Source organism: Nicotiana tabacum, chromosome 20, assembly GCF_000715075.1.
Source record: "Nicotiana tabacum cultivar K326 chromosome 20, ASM71507v2, whole genome shotgun sequence".
NCBI lineage: Eukaryota > Viridiplantae > Streptophyta > Magnoliopsida > Solanales > Solanaceae > Nicotiana > Nicotiana tabacum.
The window spans coordinates 139036886-139055128 of NC_134099.1; the positions used below are offsets into that span (position 1 = coordinate 139036886).

Below are 18243 nucleotides of genomic sequence, written 5' to 3' on the forward strand. Positions count from 1 at the left end.
GAGCAATTGCTATCAGCTCGTAAGAAAATTCTCAGTACATGCAATGCTTCCCCCCAATGTCTCTCTTTTGGACAATGCATGAACTGAGCTAATATATGAACTAAATAGCACAGCTCGGGACGAGAGATGGTCAAATAAATTAGTCAACCGACCAATCATCTATATTTTTCAGGTTCAGCAAATTCATTACCATTCTCCAATGCTAGCTTATGATTCTGCTCAATAGGAAAGCTAGCAGGTTTGGCTCCAAGAAGTCTAGTTTCACTCAAAATATCGACTGCATATTTTCTCTGACAAAGAAACAGATCATTTATACCTCTAGCCACTTTATCCCCAAAAAATATTTTAATGGCCCAAGATCTTTCATGTGAAAGCAACGATGCAAATATTGTTTGAAGTTAGCAATAACACCAGAATCGTCTCCGCCAATGATCAGATCGTCGACATAAACAAGAACATGTATAATGTTAAACCATTCTTTATACAAGAGAATAAAGAATAATTTGCAAATGATTGCACAAACCAAATGTCCTTAAGGCAGTAGCAAGTTTAGCATACCAATTTCTTGGAGCTTGTCGCAATCCATATAAGGATTTGCGAAGGCGACACACTTTTCCTTGAGTCGAGGTCTCAAATTCGGCTGGAAGTTGCATATAAACTTCTTCATCTAGATCCTCATGCAAGAATGCATTATGAACATTCATTTGATGCAAATCTCATTTTTAGCCGCAGCAATGCTAAGAAAAACTCGTACAATTACCATTTTCGCCACCGGAGTGAAAGTTTCATTGTAATCAATTCCAGCCACCTGCTTGTTACCAAGAACTACAAGCTGAGTTTTAAATCGCTCAATTGTATCATCAGAATTATATTTGATTTTATTTTACTGGATTTTTGTTATTGTTGTTGTTGTACTTGCATCTGATAGTCTTCTTTCCCGGGGGAAGAAACTCTAATATTCATAAAGCATTCTTTTCCAATGCGTCAATTTCTTCTTTCATAGCACGTTGCCAAAGAGGATCACGCACAACATCATAAAACCTTGTGGGTTCAATACCTGCAGTAACAGCTGCCAGAAAGCTCTTGTGTCTAGAAGAAAATTATTGCAAGTCACATAGTTAGCTATGGGATACGGCGTACCTGAAAACTGTGAATGAATGGGTGATGAGCTTTGTGTTGGGGTATCTATGCACATAGTAGTATGACACTGAGTTATGTAACATACATAATCTTTTAATCTGATGGACGGTCCCGATGTCCTCGACCAAGAGCTTCACCCACAATAGTAATAGTAGTAGTAGGAGTCTCTGTATCCACAATGGTAGAACTTGTGTTCATATTTTCCTCCTGAATGGGACTAGGAGAAGTAACATCTACTCCTCATTTCTTTCATTTACGTTAGGCTCAATATGAAAACTCCCCCTTGAGTGAACAGAGGGTGAGTGATCATATTGCATAATATGATCATTAGTGGGGGAAGCACCAGAGGAATCCAGCGGAGTGGTAGGCTCAGAGTCAAACACTGAACTAACATAAGGGAAGACTTTTTCATAAAATATAACATCATGAGACACAAAAGAATCTCCAGTCTCTAAATCATAGACACGCCATCCCTTCTTCCCGAAAGGATATCCAACAAAAATAAATCGACGGCTCCCAGAGCTAAACTTATCTTTTTCACGGGACCTAACATGAGCAAAGCATAGACAATTAGACATCCAGATACTTTTAGAGGCTTATAGGAAGGCTCTTTAAAAATTAACTCGTACGGAGTCTTTCCATTCAATATGGGAGTAGGAGTATGATTAATAAGATAAACTGCAGTCAAAACACATTCTCTCAAAATGAGAATCGGCAAATTAGCTTGGAAACAAAGTACAACATTCAAAATATGACGATGCTTCCTTTCCACTCGTCTTTGCTGAGGTTTATCAACAGAAGGTGTTTGATGGACTATTCCCTGCTCCGCATAGAAAGTATGAAGACAAGTGAGCTCCTTACCGTTGTCGCTTCTAACTATTTTCACCCTTTTCTGAAACTGAGTCATAACCATGGAACAAAATTGTTTTATTTTATTTTCAACCTCACTTTTCTTGGCCATTAAATAGACCCACACACCACGAGAAAAATCATCCACAATAGTAAGAAAATATACAACGCCACAAGTAGAAGGAACACGATAAGGGCCCCACACATCACAATGGATTGATTCAAATAAATCAGTACTTTTATTCATACTATTAGGAAAATTTTCTCTTGTTTGTTTTGCTCTTAAACAAACATTACATAACTCATCTGTTCTACTATGACTACTGATTCCAAGAATAAGAGAAACTATCTTATTAGAGGGATGACCAAGCCGACGATGCCATAAATTAAAATTATCCATCTTATGGTTGCTATTTGCGTGTGCTCGAGCCACTGACTTCAAATAATATACCCCATCGCATTGCTTACCCACACCAGTCACTATCCTCAAAGTCCGGTCCTGTATCACACAAAGCATGTCAGCAAATATGACTAAGCAATTATTTTCATTAGCGACCTTAGACACAAAAATTAAATTGCATTTTAGTTGAGGTACATAAAGAATATGATGCAATTTCAGATTATTTTCGAATATAACAGTCCCCGACTTCGAAGCCGTAGTCGTGGAACTGTTTGGAAGGCCTACTAGATATAGTGTCACATCATACAAATCTGTAAATAACTTGGCATCACTTCCCCGAGTCGACAGTCCAACGAATTCCAAAAGCGTTACCTAACAATTTATCATGGTTCTTATTGTGGGAATTAAGCATGGATACCAGTGCACTCCACTGGTCATTGGATAATCCCGTCCAAGCATTAACATTTGCCTCTATTTTACTATTTTACTCAGTTTCTTGTGTAGCATTAGCAACTGCTGTAATCCCATGTCCAGTGCCACCATGTCCATAATTACCAAAGTTTCCAGATCGTCCACCACGACCACGTCCAGTAGTCCTTCCTCCTCCTCGTCATGTACCTCACCATTCAGGATACCCGATCAATAGAAAACAATCTTTCTTTTCATGTCCAAGTTTCCCGCAATTACCACATGTTGGTTTATCCAAATTATTAGATGTTCTGCCATTGTAGTTGATGCGAGCATTAGACAAGGACTGCACAGCAAAAGCAACAGAGTTTGCACGCTCCTCCTTAGCTCGAGCAACGTTCCGATGTCGCTCCTCTTGTATAATCATGGCATAAACTCGATTCAACGCAGGTAGGGATGCCATGATTAATATGTTGGAACGTGTAGTCCCACACACCACATCATCAAGTCCCATTAAGAACTTATATACTTTCTCTTTTTTGCGTTCTTGTACCAGTTCCTTTGCTGCCCCACACCTACACCCAGCACATGTACATATCGGATTCTTTGTGTAACCAATAAGTTCTTCCCACATGCTCTTCAATTTACCGTAGAACGCAACAATGGTCTGTCCTCCTTGTTTACAAGATGCAAGTTTATTTTTCAACTGGTGTATTCTCATGTCATTACCAATTGAGAATCGTTCTCTCAAGTCTTCCCATAGTTCTTTAACAGTTTTCATGTAAGAGATCGTAGAACGAAGTGGCGGATCTATGGTATTAAAGACCTAAGCAACGAATAGCGAATTGACGGCATACCAATCATCGAGTTCAAATCCTTCTTCCTTAGGATTTGTAATCATTCTGTCAATAAAACCCAATCTCTTTTTGGCTATAAAAGCGTTTCTCACGGCCTTAGCCCATTCGTCATAATTGTCGCCCTTCAAAACCACATGAGTTATGCATATTCCTGTATGGTCTGCCGAAAGCAAGAAATATGGCGATAATGCTTCGTGATCCACTGTCTCTGTCTCCATCCTTCTTCTTGTCGTTGCCGGCCATCTCACCCAATTTCTTCTGGGTTATGGCTCTGGTACCATGAAGAGTTTAAGAGAGAATGAAGTTCTCTGTCTTCTATTAAATAATCAGGTGTTAATGTATACAAAACCTATGTTTTGTTAACTAAGAAAGCTATTGTAGAAAATAAGGCAACCACTACTATAGTCTTCTAAACATATACAACTTCCTAAAATAAACCCAAAATAATATTACACCATATTTACAGCTATGTTATATCTCCCAATACCCCCACTTTCCAAGTTTAAATTTTAAACTTCTAAAATTGGGAATATTTATTATTTAACCATAATTAAGTAATAAAAGTGTTAATGTATATATTGAATTTATTGATGTGATGTAACCATCGATTCTGTTGAGTAGATTATCTACCATCCCCTAAGGGAAAAATATTTACATGTGCATATGTTTTCATTCAGAATGAATTTCTCATCTACCAAAAAAAAAGGGTACTTATCGGGAGTTTAAGCTGACTTTAATGAGCAATACTTCCACCTTAGATTGCTTTCTAAAATGCGTGCTATCTATCTTTTAGTCTATAAAGGCTCAAACTATTTTACCCCTCAACTTATTCCTCGCCCCTCATTATCCACAGTTATACTTTCTGAAAAAAATAAATGAATGATGGCTTTTAGCGTTCAGGGTGCCAAGTGATTTGATTTAACCATTTTTAAGGTATACATATATACATATACAAAAAATTTATTGAAGCTTACGAAGTCCAGTGACCCCTCGATATAACACATAGGTCCGCCTCTGATACCATGACTTATACCATATTGGCCATGCCTTTTTATGGTGCATTTTCAGCAATTTGGAAGTGTTGTCAAATATTACAACAGACTACACTATTTATAAGTAATAACTGAAGACTTGCCAATATATATGAGGATTATTAAAACCTTTATATAGAGTTCGCATAAGAAAAATTAATATTCGGTGTACATCTTGCACCTATTACTATCGGAGTGACATAACTCCATTAACGAAAAGAATCATGAAAAAGTAAAAGAAAAAGGGAAAAGGAGGAAAAGCTAATCAAGAATAGAATAAAAAGATAAAGCCACCTCTACCTTTTCTACATAAATCCATAGTTACTCAAAACCAAATCTCGAAGCAAAGCCTAATAAGTAATAACCAATCCTTTCTTTTTCCTCCCTCTAAATCCCTGCCTCTTCCTCTAAACTCAAACCCCATCACAAATTAAACCTCTCATTTTCATTCCTAATAATGGAAAATTTTAGATCAATGTCAACAAGAGAAGGAAGAATGCAAAAGGCAGCAGCAACACCAACAAACATGCAAGATTTAAGGAGTTATAGTACTTCTCATGTTCCTTATTTTTCTATGGATAAGGAAGTGAATAAGGTGAAAAAGAGCAATAATAATAAGAGCAAAGTGATGTCATCTTCATCTATAAAACGGTGGAATTTGAATGATCTTGAATTGCAAAGAAAGAGAAGAGTTGTTGGATATAAAGCTTATGCTATGGAAGGTAAGATGAAGGGTTCATTAAGAAAGAGCTTTAGGTGGATCAAAGATACTTGTAACCATGTTGTCCATGGATGGTGGTGATCAATGTGATGGAAACGTTACAGACTCTTCAAAATGTGGTTGCACCTGTGTCGGATTCTTCAAAATATACTACTTTTGGAGGATCCCAATAACATTTTGGAAGAGTATGAGCAACAGATATAAACAACGGAAGAAAAAAAGCTAGGATCACTTGCATCATACTTTGTTAGTACGGCTCTTGTCATTTCTTTTCACGTTTAAGCATTTACATACAAATTTTTCCTTTTCAACGGGAAAAAAAAGAGCAAATTTATCAGATATCTGGAGATAGTTATGGATCTTGCAGAAAAAACATCACTTTATGTAATAGGTCGATCAATCTCTCAATCGAGAACAACATGAAGGAGTAATTTGGAAATGGGAAGGTTGTTATCTTAAAAAAAATTGTTGAATATTATTTTGAAAGACATGTACGTATGTACATCTAGTTCAATATTATATGCCAATTTTGCCAGTCGAATTTGACACTTTTTTTATGTTGAGATTTGAGTTTACGTTCTATCCATAGTTAAATTCTAAAATTATTACACTATTTAATGTTCTTTCCGTTTCACTTTACCTGGCAAAGTTTGATTCAGTTTGGAGTTTAAGAAATAAAGAAAATTTTTAAATCTTGTAATCTAAAATAAGTCATAAATATTTGTGTAACCCTAAAAGTTTCTGGTAAAATAAAAAGTTAGAGTTATATTATTTTTAAATTTATAAAACTAATTTTTTTTTTGTGACAGACTAAAGATAAAATTTTGCCAAATAAATTGAAAGAGAGTACAATAATATCACTCAGAGTCAACAATGGATGAGTAATCTATTAACCCGATCGAATTACAGAACATATTAGAAAGTTTCACACTGTATGAACGGTAAATTCTTATACTTCAGTCTGTGAATCTCTCTTTACTAACATAAAAAGATCACTTATACAGTAAATTACAGGATAATCTCTATCATTATAAGTTGGTAATCGACAAAGTAGTACTTAATTAATTTACTATATACATATTAAGATATTTACGGGGGTCATTTGGTTCTAAAGAGAGTTATCTAGGGATAAATAAAATCAAAATTATAATCTTGGGATAGTTATCCCATATCTAATACTCCTATATGGGTTAGTTAATACCATCATTTTAGTATAAATTTTTTACCGGTATCATTAATACCCACAATCTGGGGCGTATGGACATTATACCATGCGGTGTCATGGGACACCGCTTGTTCAAAAAATTTCACTAGATATTTATAAGAAAAATCAAAATATTGGGGATACGTATAGAAAATGACATCGCTTATTATTATAGTAATTTGTTCACTAGTCCAATTCTTCAAATTATGGTACCACTTATGTAAAATCGTGCATACGCTACTGCTCATAATCAAACACTAGATAAATACAATCTCAAATTCTATTTCAAGATTATAATCCTAGTCCCAATAACTGAACGATCCCTAATAATGTAAATTTTTTATACTACTGATACATATTCCCTCCGTTTCAAATTATATATTGTATTTTTCTTTTACATGTCTCTTATGAATATATTAACTAGGATGAGTTCTTAACTATTTTATTCTTATTTATTTCTTAAGATATAATCTCTCTTTATTGAATATTTACTCTGTTTATGTGTTATCTCAATTTTCAAAAATAATTACTACTAAGTATAAAATAGAAGAAAAATAATTAATTTTATTTTGCACTTCTAAAATGACATACAACTTAGAGACATTTATTTAAGACATTACGATATATAATTTGAGATGGAAATATTATAACTTAACAAATCAATATAAACCAATGTTGTACTCCCTATTGGAGTTGTTGTCTTTAGCTCAAAGAAAGAGTAACGGACAGAAAGTGAAAAAGAGATCTTTGAAGATTTGCAGTGGTGACAGTGAGCGAGGTTTCTCTTAACCCTCCTCTCTATTGGAACTTGGAATGAAGTCCTATTCCTAAGTCTTTGGAGTAAGCAATAGGCTTCTCAAAATATGTGCATTTGCAATTAGTACTAGGAAATCTTCAATGAGTTTCAAAATATGCCCATTATACGACACTTGGAAATTTATTGAAAGTTGGAATTGTTATCCCTCTCATGTTTTATGTTAGAATTCCCATGCAAAATCCGATGTCTTAGCTAAACCTTTCCATAACAGTAGCGTATATTCCGATATTTTTTGGATGCTATATTGAAATGTTGTTATACAGGACATATGATATAGCATAACATAAAGATCGGCTTCGAAAAAACTTCGTTTTTATAGTAAATGACTGTTATATAATGATGTTGTTAATTATTATAGAGAGATCTGACTGTAGTTGTTTCTGGTCTCTTTTACTTGTCATATTTAACCTTAAGTAGAAGCCTAATTTGATTAAATTATCTTTATATATTCTTTTTTCTTTGGTTTCCCACGAGTGTCTGGTACCGACAATGAGATACGACTAAATCTGAATTCGCACAGTGAAGTCCTATATTAAGAGTGAAACGCTCCTTAACGAAGGTGACTCTTTGTAACGACCCGGTCGGTCGTTTTGAGAGTTGTAGCCTCGTTCCCCCATTTTCGCTTCTTTTGTGATCTACAACTGTATTTTGACTTATCATGTTGGTTGGTTCAGGTTCGGAGTGGTTTCAGAATGAACTGAGATACTTAGTCTCTTAATTGGAAGCTTAAGTTGGAAAAGTTGACCGGGTGTCGACTTATGTGTAAACGACTTCGAACTTGAATTTTTATGATTCCGTTAGCTCCGTCAGGTGATTTTGGACTTAGGGGCGCGCCCAGATTGTGTTTTGGAGGTCCGTAGTAGAATTAGGCTTGAATTTGCGAAAGTAGGAATTTTGGAAAGTTTGACAAGGAGTGGACTTTTTGATATCAGGGTCGGATTGGATTTTCGGAAGTTGGAGCTGGTTCGTGGTGTCATTTATGATTTGTGTGCAAAATTTGAGGTCAATCGGACGTGATTTGATAGGTTTTGGCGTCGTTTGTAGATTTTGGAAATTTCAAAGTTCATTAGGCTTGAATCCGTATGTAATTCCTGTTTTTGATGTTGTTTGAGGTGATTTGAGAATTCGACTAAGTTCATATGATATTTTGGGACTTGGTGGTATGTTTGGTTGAGGTCTCGGAGGTCTCAGGTGAGTTTCGGGTGGCCATCGGATCATTTTGAACTTAGCTTGTTAGCTGAAGTTTCTGGTTTTAGCTAGTTCTGGTTTCCTTGTACGCGATCGCATGAATTCATTCGCTATCACACAAGCTTATTTGGGGCAGAGGTGAATTTGTTCTATGCGGTCGCGGAGTCAGGAACGCGATCGCATAAGTGTGATAAGTTGTGCTTCGCGAACGTGTGGCTAAGGCCGCGTTCGCATAGAAGGATTTGAGCAGAGGAGGAGGCGAGGCAATTGGTCTACGCGATCATATGAAGCTGGATGTGATCGCGTAGGTTTGAGAGGCAGTATTCCGCGATCGTGTAAAGGTATCTGTATTCGTAAAAGGTAAGCTGAGGGGCGGGCTATTTAGTGCTTCGCGATCGCGAGGCTATTTCCGGGATTGCGATGAAGGTGTATCTGGGCAGATTTAAAATATTCAAAACGAGGGTTTCGAGTTCATATCATAAAATTGAAGTGGGAGCTCGGTAGAAGGCGATATTTTGAGAGATTCTTGCGTGGGTGTTTGGGGTAAGTGATTCCTATCTAATTTTGGTCAAATTTCATGATTATGTCTGTAATTCCATCATTTAATTTGTGATTTGGGATGGAAAATTGGGGAAAAAGAGGAAGTGTTCTTGAGATGGATTTTTGAGGGTTTGAATGAGATTTTGTTATCGGATTTGAGTAAATTTGGTATGGTTAGACTCGTGAGTGAATGAGCTTTCAGGTTTTGTGATTTTTGTCGGATTTCGAGACGTAGTCCCAGGGGCCGGGTTCGGGCTGATTTCGGATTTTGCTATAATTTAGTACTTTTCTTGTGAAATTGCTCCCTTTAGCCTATATTGATTGTATTGTACTACTTGTGGCTAGATTCGGGGCATTTGGAGGCTGACTCGCGAGGCAAAGACATTTTGGATTAGCATTTTACTCGGATTGAGGTAAGTAACAGTTTTACATCTGGTCCTGAGGGTATGAAACCCCGAATTTTTATGTCATGTGATTATTTTGGAGGTGACGCACATGCTAGATGACTGACGTGCACTGAGAGGATTGTGACTTGGACTATCCTGGGAAGCTGTAAAGTTGAATAACTTGTTGTTAACTATGTGTTTCTCCCAGTGTTATAGAAATTGGACTAAAATCCATGTTATAAATCATGCTTAGACTATATGACGTCACTGTTGGGACCCGCTGTGGTCATGTACTTGTTGAATTAGCTGCTATTGCTGTCTTGTACTCAGTCACAGTGGATATATATATGTATATATATATATATATATACACACACACACACACACACACACACACACACACATATATATATATAGGGATAACGCTTGGGCTGAAGGAGCCCCTCCGGAGCCTATACTTGCTTTCATTTGTTATTGCGCTTAGTTGCTATCTATCATTGTTTTGAAATTTTCTGGAAGATTTTGTATCCGGTTTTTACTTGAACTTGAAACTATATAAAACTGATTTGACTTAAATTGCCGGATTTGAAAGCATGTCTACCCCTTGCCGAAATTACTGAAAATGAACTATAATTGTGTAGCTCATCACTTTCTTCGGTTCCTTATTTATTATTGTCACTTACGGAGTTGGTTGTACTCACGTTATACATGCACTTCATGTGCAGATCCAGGTGTTTCTGGACATGGTGGGCATTGATCTCGTGATCGATTGATTGTTAGAGATTTACGAGGTAGCTTCTTGGCATTCGCAGTCCTTATTTATCCCTCTTTGATTTCTCATCTATTTGTAATTGATACAGACTCTTGTAGACACAACTCCTCCGGCTGGTTGTTTAGTTTGCTCATGACTTAGTGATACCCCGATATCGGGGCTATTTTTCTGCCCTTATGTTTGGGTTTACCCTATTTTTATGAAAAACTCCGGTTATATTAAAATGTCTTAATTTATTTCTGTTAAATGTTGAAAGTGTTTTGGGAATGTCGGCTTGCCTAGTTCCACGATAGGCGCCATCACGACAGGTTAGGACTTGGGTCGTGACAAGTTAGTATCAGAGCCTAGGTTACATAGGTCTCACGAGTCATGAGCAGGTTTAGTAGAGTCTTGTGGATCGGTATGAAGACATATGTACTTATCTTCGAGAGGCTGCCGAACCCTTAGGAAACTTCACATTCTTGAATTCTTATCGTGCGAACCTGTTGATACTAGTGACTAAACTTATGTTACTATATTCTCCCACAAATAGTGAGGACACGTACTACTGGACAGGACGGACATCCACCGGTACCACCAGGCATGGCCGTGAGAGGCCGTGGTAGGTGCGAAGGTGCAACTCACACAATAGCTAGGGCAGTACCTGCAATCTACCAATTGCCCCAGTTGGATTAGGTCCTAGTTATGGATGCACCAGTGGGACCACCTCAGACACCAGTTGATTCCAGGCCTTCAGGAGGCCTTAGCTCGGATCCTGACCGTGTGCACCAGTCTTGCTCAGGCAGTCTCTGTTTCGATCGCAGCAGCCACTTCTCAGGCTGGGGGAGGTACTCAAACTCCCACCACCCGCACACCAGAGTAGGTGATGCAGGGACTCCAGACACCGGGGCACCACCAGCCCAGCTGGTTGCAACTACTCAGTACTATGTAGTTCCTGTCATGCCTGATGATGAGCAGCGTAGATTGGAGAGGTTTGGGAGACTCCAGCCTCCAACGTTCAGTGGTACAGAGGGAGAGGATGCACATGGCTTCTTGGATAAGTGTCAGAGGATGCTCCGTACAACAGGTATTCTAGAGAACAGTGGGGTCTCGTTCACTACTTTTCAGTTCTCTGGAGCTGCCTTCACCTAGTGGGAGGCTTATGAGAGGTGTAGGCTAGTCGGTGCAGTGCCACTTATATGGCAGGAGTTCTCCGCTCTCTTCTTGGAGAAGTATGTGCCATAGTCTCGCAGAGAGGAGCTGCACAGATAGTTCGAGCAGTTGCGTCAGGATGATACGACTGTGACATAGTACGAGATAATATTTTCTGAGTTAGCCCGTCATGCGGTTTGGTTGGTTCCCACTGATAGGGAGAGGATCAGGAGGTTCATTGATGGCCTCACATTTTAGCTGTGGGTACTTATGACTAGAGAGGGGGTATCTGGTACTACTTTTGAGGAGGTTGTTAACAATGCTCGGTGATAGAGTTGGTCCGCAGCCAGGACCGAGTTGAGAGGGAGGCCAAGAGGTCTCGTGGATCAAGTAGTTTTGGTGGTATTTCTTCTGGGGGTTAATTCCACCACGGCAGGGGTCGTCCCTACAGGCATGCTCAGACGGCTCATCCAATTCACCGTGGAGCATCATCTGGCCATGATTCACACAGTTCTCATCAGGGTCACTCATCTCTCAGTGCCCTTCCAGCTCAGAGTTCGTCCCGTGCTCTATCGGTTCAGGGCTCATTTGTGCCAATCCTTCTACCAGTTATCCCGGTGCTCGGGGCTCCCTTTAGTCCCCACCACCAGCACCTAGGAGTTCCTACGAGTGTGGAGAGTTTGGTCATATTAGGAGGCAGTGTCCCCGCCTAGTGGGAGGTCCAGCTCAGCAGATGAGCCAGCCTATGAGTTCAGCACTAGTTACTTCACCACCCGCCCACCTAGCTCGGGGTGGAGCTCAGTCAGCTAGGGGTCGCCCTAGAGGGGGAGGCTAATCAGGTGGCGATCAAGCCCGTTTCTATGCACTCCCTGACAGACCAGATGTTATTGCTTCAGACACAATGATCACAGGTATTGTCTCAGTATGTCACCGAGATGCTTCTATGTTATTTTACCCTGGTTCTACCTATTCATATGTATCATCGTATTTTGCTCATTATCTGGATAAGCCCCATGAGCCTTTAGTTTCATCTGTTCATGTATCTACACTGGCGGGCGATATTATTTTTGTGGACCATGTATATCGGTCGTGTGTAGTGACTATTGGGGGATTGGAGACTAGAGTTGATCTTTTGCTGTTGAGTATGGTTGATTTTGACGTGATATTGTGTATGGATTGGTTGTCTCCATGTCATCCTATTTTGGATTGTCACACTAAGACAGTGACATTGGCGATGCCGGAGTTGTCATAGATTGAGTGGTGAGGTTTTTTAGACTATGTTCCCAGCAAAGTGATTTCATACTTGAAGGCCCAGCGGATGGTTGAGAAGGGTTGTCTTTCTTACTTGGCCTTTGTAAGGGATGTTAGTGCTGAGACTCCTCCTATTGATTCTGTTCCGGTGGTGCGAGATTTTCTAGATGTGTTTCCTGCAGACCTACCGGGCATGCCGCCCGATAGGGACATTGATTTTGGTATCGACTTGGTGCCGGGCACTTAGCCCATTTCTATTCCTCCGTACGGTATGTCACCGGCTGAGTTGAAGGAGCAGCTTCAGGAACTCCTTAAGAAGGGGTTTATTAGGCCTAGTGTATCACCTTGGGGTGCACCTGTTCTGTTTGTGAAGAAGAAGGATGTCACTATGAGAATGTGCATTGACTACAGGCAGTTGAAGAAAGTCACAATCAAGAACAAGTATCCTTTGCTACGTATTGATGATCTATTTGACCAGTTTTGTCATGACCCAAAATACATTAAAGGTCATGATGACGCCGGACACCACTGTCAGGCAAAACAACACTAAATAGTTAATTAAATTCTCATTTTGATATGTTTTTTAAATCATATTCCTTCAACTTAACTAGTATAAATTGAACTTTACTGAATACTAATAAGGTTTTCCAATTTCAATACTGAATATCCTATAATCATCCCAAAACTCGGTGTCACAAGAGCATGAGCATTTACTAGGAAATAAAATAAAATATAATAATTGTGTGGAATACGAATTTGGAAGGAAAAGAAAATACAAGTACTTTGAAGGAGACTCTGCTGGCTGCGTATCGTCTCATAAGATGCAACTCACCTAAGTTCCAGCATCAACCACGTTGATGTGCCCACAAGGCCACTGAACATACATGCCTGTACAACAAAATGTACAGCAAGTGTAGTATGAGTACAAAAATAATGCGTACCCAATAAGTATCCAGTCTAACTTCGAAGAAGTAGTGACGAGAGTTCATCTTCGACACTTACTAGTGGTCTAATAATATCAGGGACAGTAAAAAGGTAAATAAATATGAGGCAGTGTAAATAAATAAAATAAACAAGTATAAAATATGTAGTACAATTCCCCTTTTTACAATTAATTCAAGCTTTCAACTAGCAAATTCCCTCCTTAACCGGAGCAGATATATATATATGGTGGATTTCATCAAAAAGTTTGTCATAATTCAAATCAGGGTAAAAACCCACAGCTACACTGCCTTCTTGCCAAATATTATGCACGATTCTATGAGGATATTTTATAGGAAATGCCGAGACGTATGGCCTGATCCAACATAAAAGTAAATTGTGCATTGCCGAGGGTCGAACGACACGAACCATAGATGCATCTATTAACCTGCCGAGGCGAATGACCCGCTCCCGTGAGAGTGTGGTAAATAAATCCTGCCGAGGCGAATGACCCAATCCCATAAGATTAGTAGAAGGAAATACCCCGCTCACGAATCATATGTGCGACGCTGTCAAATATAAATTTAAGGAATCACCCCGCTCGCGCATCATACTTGCGACGCGGTCAAATATAAATTTAACATTAAATCATAACCCTTTTCTTGATTCTTTTAGAAAAATAAAGACAATTCAACTTGAAGCATTTTAAATACTTAAAGATCCTCAACTTAGTTCCATTTGATAAAATTAACAAATATAATCAAGTAACGGTGTCCACAAAGCATGGTGTAAACCTAAAACTACCCGGACATAAACATGAATAGTAGCTACGTATGGGCTCTCGTCACCTCGTGCGTACATATCCCCCACAAATAGAAGCACATATTAAATTATTTCACCTATGTGGTAAATTCCCTCTTACAAGGTTAGAAAGGAGACTTACCTCGCTCCGAAACTCCATAACCGGCTCCCAAGCCCTTCTGATGACTCAAACCGATGCCCAACGCTCTAAAACTAGCCAATAAAGGTACAAACCCATAAATTATGTACTCTAATACTCTTTAAAATCCAATTTATAACAATTCTCAACTCCGCTCGAAAAGTCGATAAAATCACCCTCGGGACCACGTGCTCGGATTCCAAATGTTTTCGAAGATAAACTTTACCCATAACCCCACGAACTCAAGTATATAATTTATTTCCAATTCCATGACCAAATTCGTGGTCAAAATCCAAAAATACCAATTTCTAGGTTTTTCTTCAAAACCCCAAATTTTCCTTTAGATTCTCATGAATTTTGATGTTAAATCTAAGGTATAATTAGAAAATATAACTGAAAATTGGTTAGAGGCACTTACCCAATAATTTGATATGAAACTCCTCTCTTAAAATCGTCCACTCTCGGATCTAGGGTTCAAAATATGATAAAATGAAGCAAAAACCCGAGTTACATAGCTGAAAACAAGCTGCAGATGTCGCATTTGCGATCCAGAAGAAAGCCATCTCAATTGTGAACAAGGAAGGGTTGGAAAGTGTCACTTTTGCAACAAAAAGTTACGCAATTGCGAACTGGGCATCACAATTGCGATAGAGATGTTCGCAATTGCGACTACACCAGAAGCTAGCAGTTTTTTCGACAGGAAAATGAGCATAACTTCCTCATACTATGTCTAAATTCGACAATTCTTTCTGCTATGGCTCCGCAATTACGATACGGATATAATGGTTCAATAAAAACTGAATTTGGAGCTCATTTTCTTAATATGATACCCTTTATGCCCAAAGAAACAATGTTGAAACATCAAATAAGAGAGCGATACAGCCCAAAACACACCCGAGGCCGCCGGAACCCTGTCCAATTACACCGACCCGCTCCATAACATAACACAGACCTGCTCGAGGCCTCAAATCATACCAAATAATATCAAAACTGCTAATTTCGCATCGATTCAAACCTAATGAACTATTGAACTTCTAACTTGCACATCCGATGCCGAAACCTATCAAATTACGTCCGATTGATCTCAAATTTTGCAGGCAAGTCATATTTGACATTACAGACCTACTCCAAATTCCAAAATCCGAATCCGACCTCGATATCAAAAAGCCCACTTCCAGTCAAACTTCTAAAAAACCTTCAAATTTCTAACTTTTGCCAAATGAGCCCAAAATGACCTACGAACCTCCGAATCCACTTCCGGACGCGCTCCCAATACAGAATCACCATACAGAGCTATTATCAGACTCGGAATCCTAAACGGACATCGATAACATTGAAATGCACTTCAACCCAAATTTATGAAATTCTTCTAAAATGCTAACTTCCACAATAGGCGCTAAAATGCTCCCGAATCATCCAAAACCCGATCCAAACATATGCCCAAATCCGAAATCATCATACGAACATGATGGAACCTTCAAATCTAGATTCCGAGGTCGTTTACTCAAAAATCCAATCTTAGTCAAATTCTTCCAACTTAAGGTTTCCGAAATGAGAATTCGCTTTCCAAATCGACTCCGAACTTCCCGAAATTCAATTCCGACCACACGTACGAGTCATAATACCTGAAATGAAGCTACTCATGGCCTCAAACCGTCGAACGACATGCTAGAGCTCAAAACATCTGGTCGGGTTACTACATTCTCTCCCACTTAAACATATGTTCGTCCTCGAATTTGCTAAGAACTGCGCCGGAGTTGTCTGGAATCACCTCGTGCCCCTACCCGTGCTACATAACTCAGTTGAGCACATTTGCTCGAGCAAATCTGAAGATTCCCCCTTTTATTAGTCGAATTAGTCTTAGAGCCAAATTCCAACATCCGAAATTTTCCACCAGGCCCGCTTTCAACATACGAACACCGTATCATTCACTACCTACTGTACCAAAACATGATTGCATAGCTTTGCTGATTTCACACCATGCACCACATAATTCACGTGACCATAATATCATTCTTTGATGCCAATAGCCGAAATTCTACGAATCGTATGCCCACAACACACCTCATGACACATATAAGTCCTGTTCCAACTCCTGCAATACCGCTACGATGGAAGAGATGTGTAGAAATTCATAACCAACTGCAGAGTCAACAAATCATTGAATCTCTCCTCTTGACTAGAATCATCACCTTATTATGAACCAAATAATGGTATTTGCTCTTTAATATACTTCATATAATCTGATCGCACTAATCCTAGATCCAAAAATCTCGTCTCACACAATACGAGCTACTCTGGCAATAAGCCACCCCAGACACGACCAAAAGTCTCATATGATGCCAAAATGTGCCAACAAGCTACCAACTCGAATGTGATACATAAGGAAAACGAGCTCTGGAAGGGACTACTCAACCAACATAACTAATTGAACAACATATAGGATGTTATGAACCTTCCTCAGAAAATGAGAAACAAAACACACAAAAATAAACATAGGGAACTGTACTCAACATCACACTGTTGCGGCGTGCAACCCGATCCAAACAATATACCTGTGGCGGCGTGCCACCCGATCTACAAATAAAATCTATATAAGGAGATACTTACCGAGCTAGAATGCTCATTACTACAAATATTCGAATATCGGCCACAAGCACGCTAAGTGCATAATACCATCCCTAGCAGACAGATAGCGCCCTATGCTACAAAACTCAAGCACAACTAAGGTGCGATATATGATCTGAATCTCGAGAGCCATTCTGCTCACATAACACCATCGCTACGTGGAACCTCAATGCATAAGAAACTTATCAAGCCGTTTCACAACTCACATGGCACAATATAGTATCACATGAAATAGCCAATGACAATACGACATCCAGTGTCCGAATACTCCTCCATAAGAAGCGCTATGCTAAAATGAACATATCCGTCCTAATATAGAGCCCATATTTATATTTAAATCCATCTACGGACCTCAAACCGATTCTAATTGCACTGTACTAGGATAATAACCTTTCAAGGATCCATAATAACCCTTTTTTCCCATAACACACAAGAACAACCATCATAACCGGAACAAACTTCCACAGTCTACAACCAAATGAACCAAGCACCCTCCAAGCATAAATTCTTGAGTTAGCAATATTACCACAATCTTTATACTCGTTGTCAATCTTCACTCAATCAAGTGACTACATGCCACTCTTATACAATCTTCCCCTAGGACATGCTCCCACGACCTTCCGCACCAGGTAACTAGTTCGCACATCCATACCATCGGCCGCACTAAAGTTGTAAAGCAATCAAGAATCCGCAACCAGGACGCAAAGCCTCTTACACAAGACACCGATCTCAGGTGACGGTGAATACAATACCAGCTTACTCTAAATATCTAAATTCTTTTCCCGCTCATCCGAGCTCGTGACATTCTTGTAAACACCGAACCGCAACCTTGATCCTCAACTTTCAAATTTTATGTCGCTCACTGCACCTAACAAGCCAATTCAACCATTGCTAACTGATTCGACTTCTTCTAATTTATTCTAGGCTTGACTTAGGAATAATAATAGCCACATTTCAAACATCACGAACCATCTCATAACCTCCTTGCTTGCATATCCGCGTCTTCAACTAGTACACTTATTCTGATAATCTCTCCATGAACCTGAAGTCATTTTCTCC

General features: G+C 39.0%; 1 protein-coding gene across 1 annotated transcript; it reads left to right on the top strand.

Annotated features, from left to right (window-relative positions):
• Positions 1-5142: 5142 nt before the first annotated feature.
• On the top strand, positions 5143-5487 carry LOC142174563 (uncharacterized). Its single transcript, XM_075240383.1, has one exon. It carries the CDS (start codon positions 5143-5145, stop codon positions 5485-5487), a length of 345 nt encoding a protein of 114 aa, XP_075096484.1.
• Positions 5488-18243: the final 12756 nt, after the last annotated feature.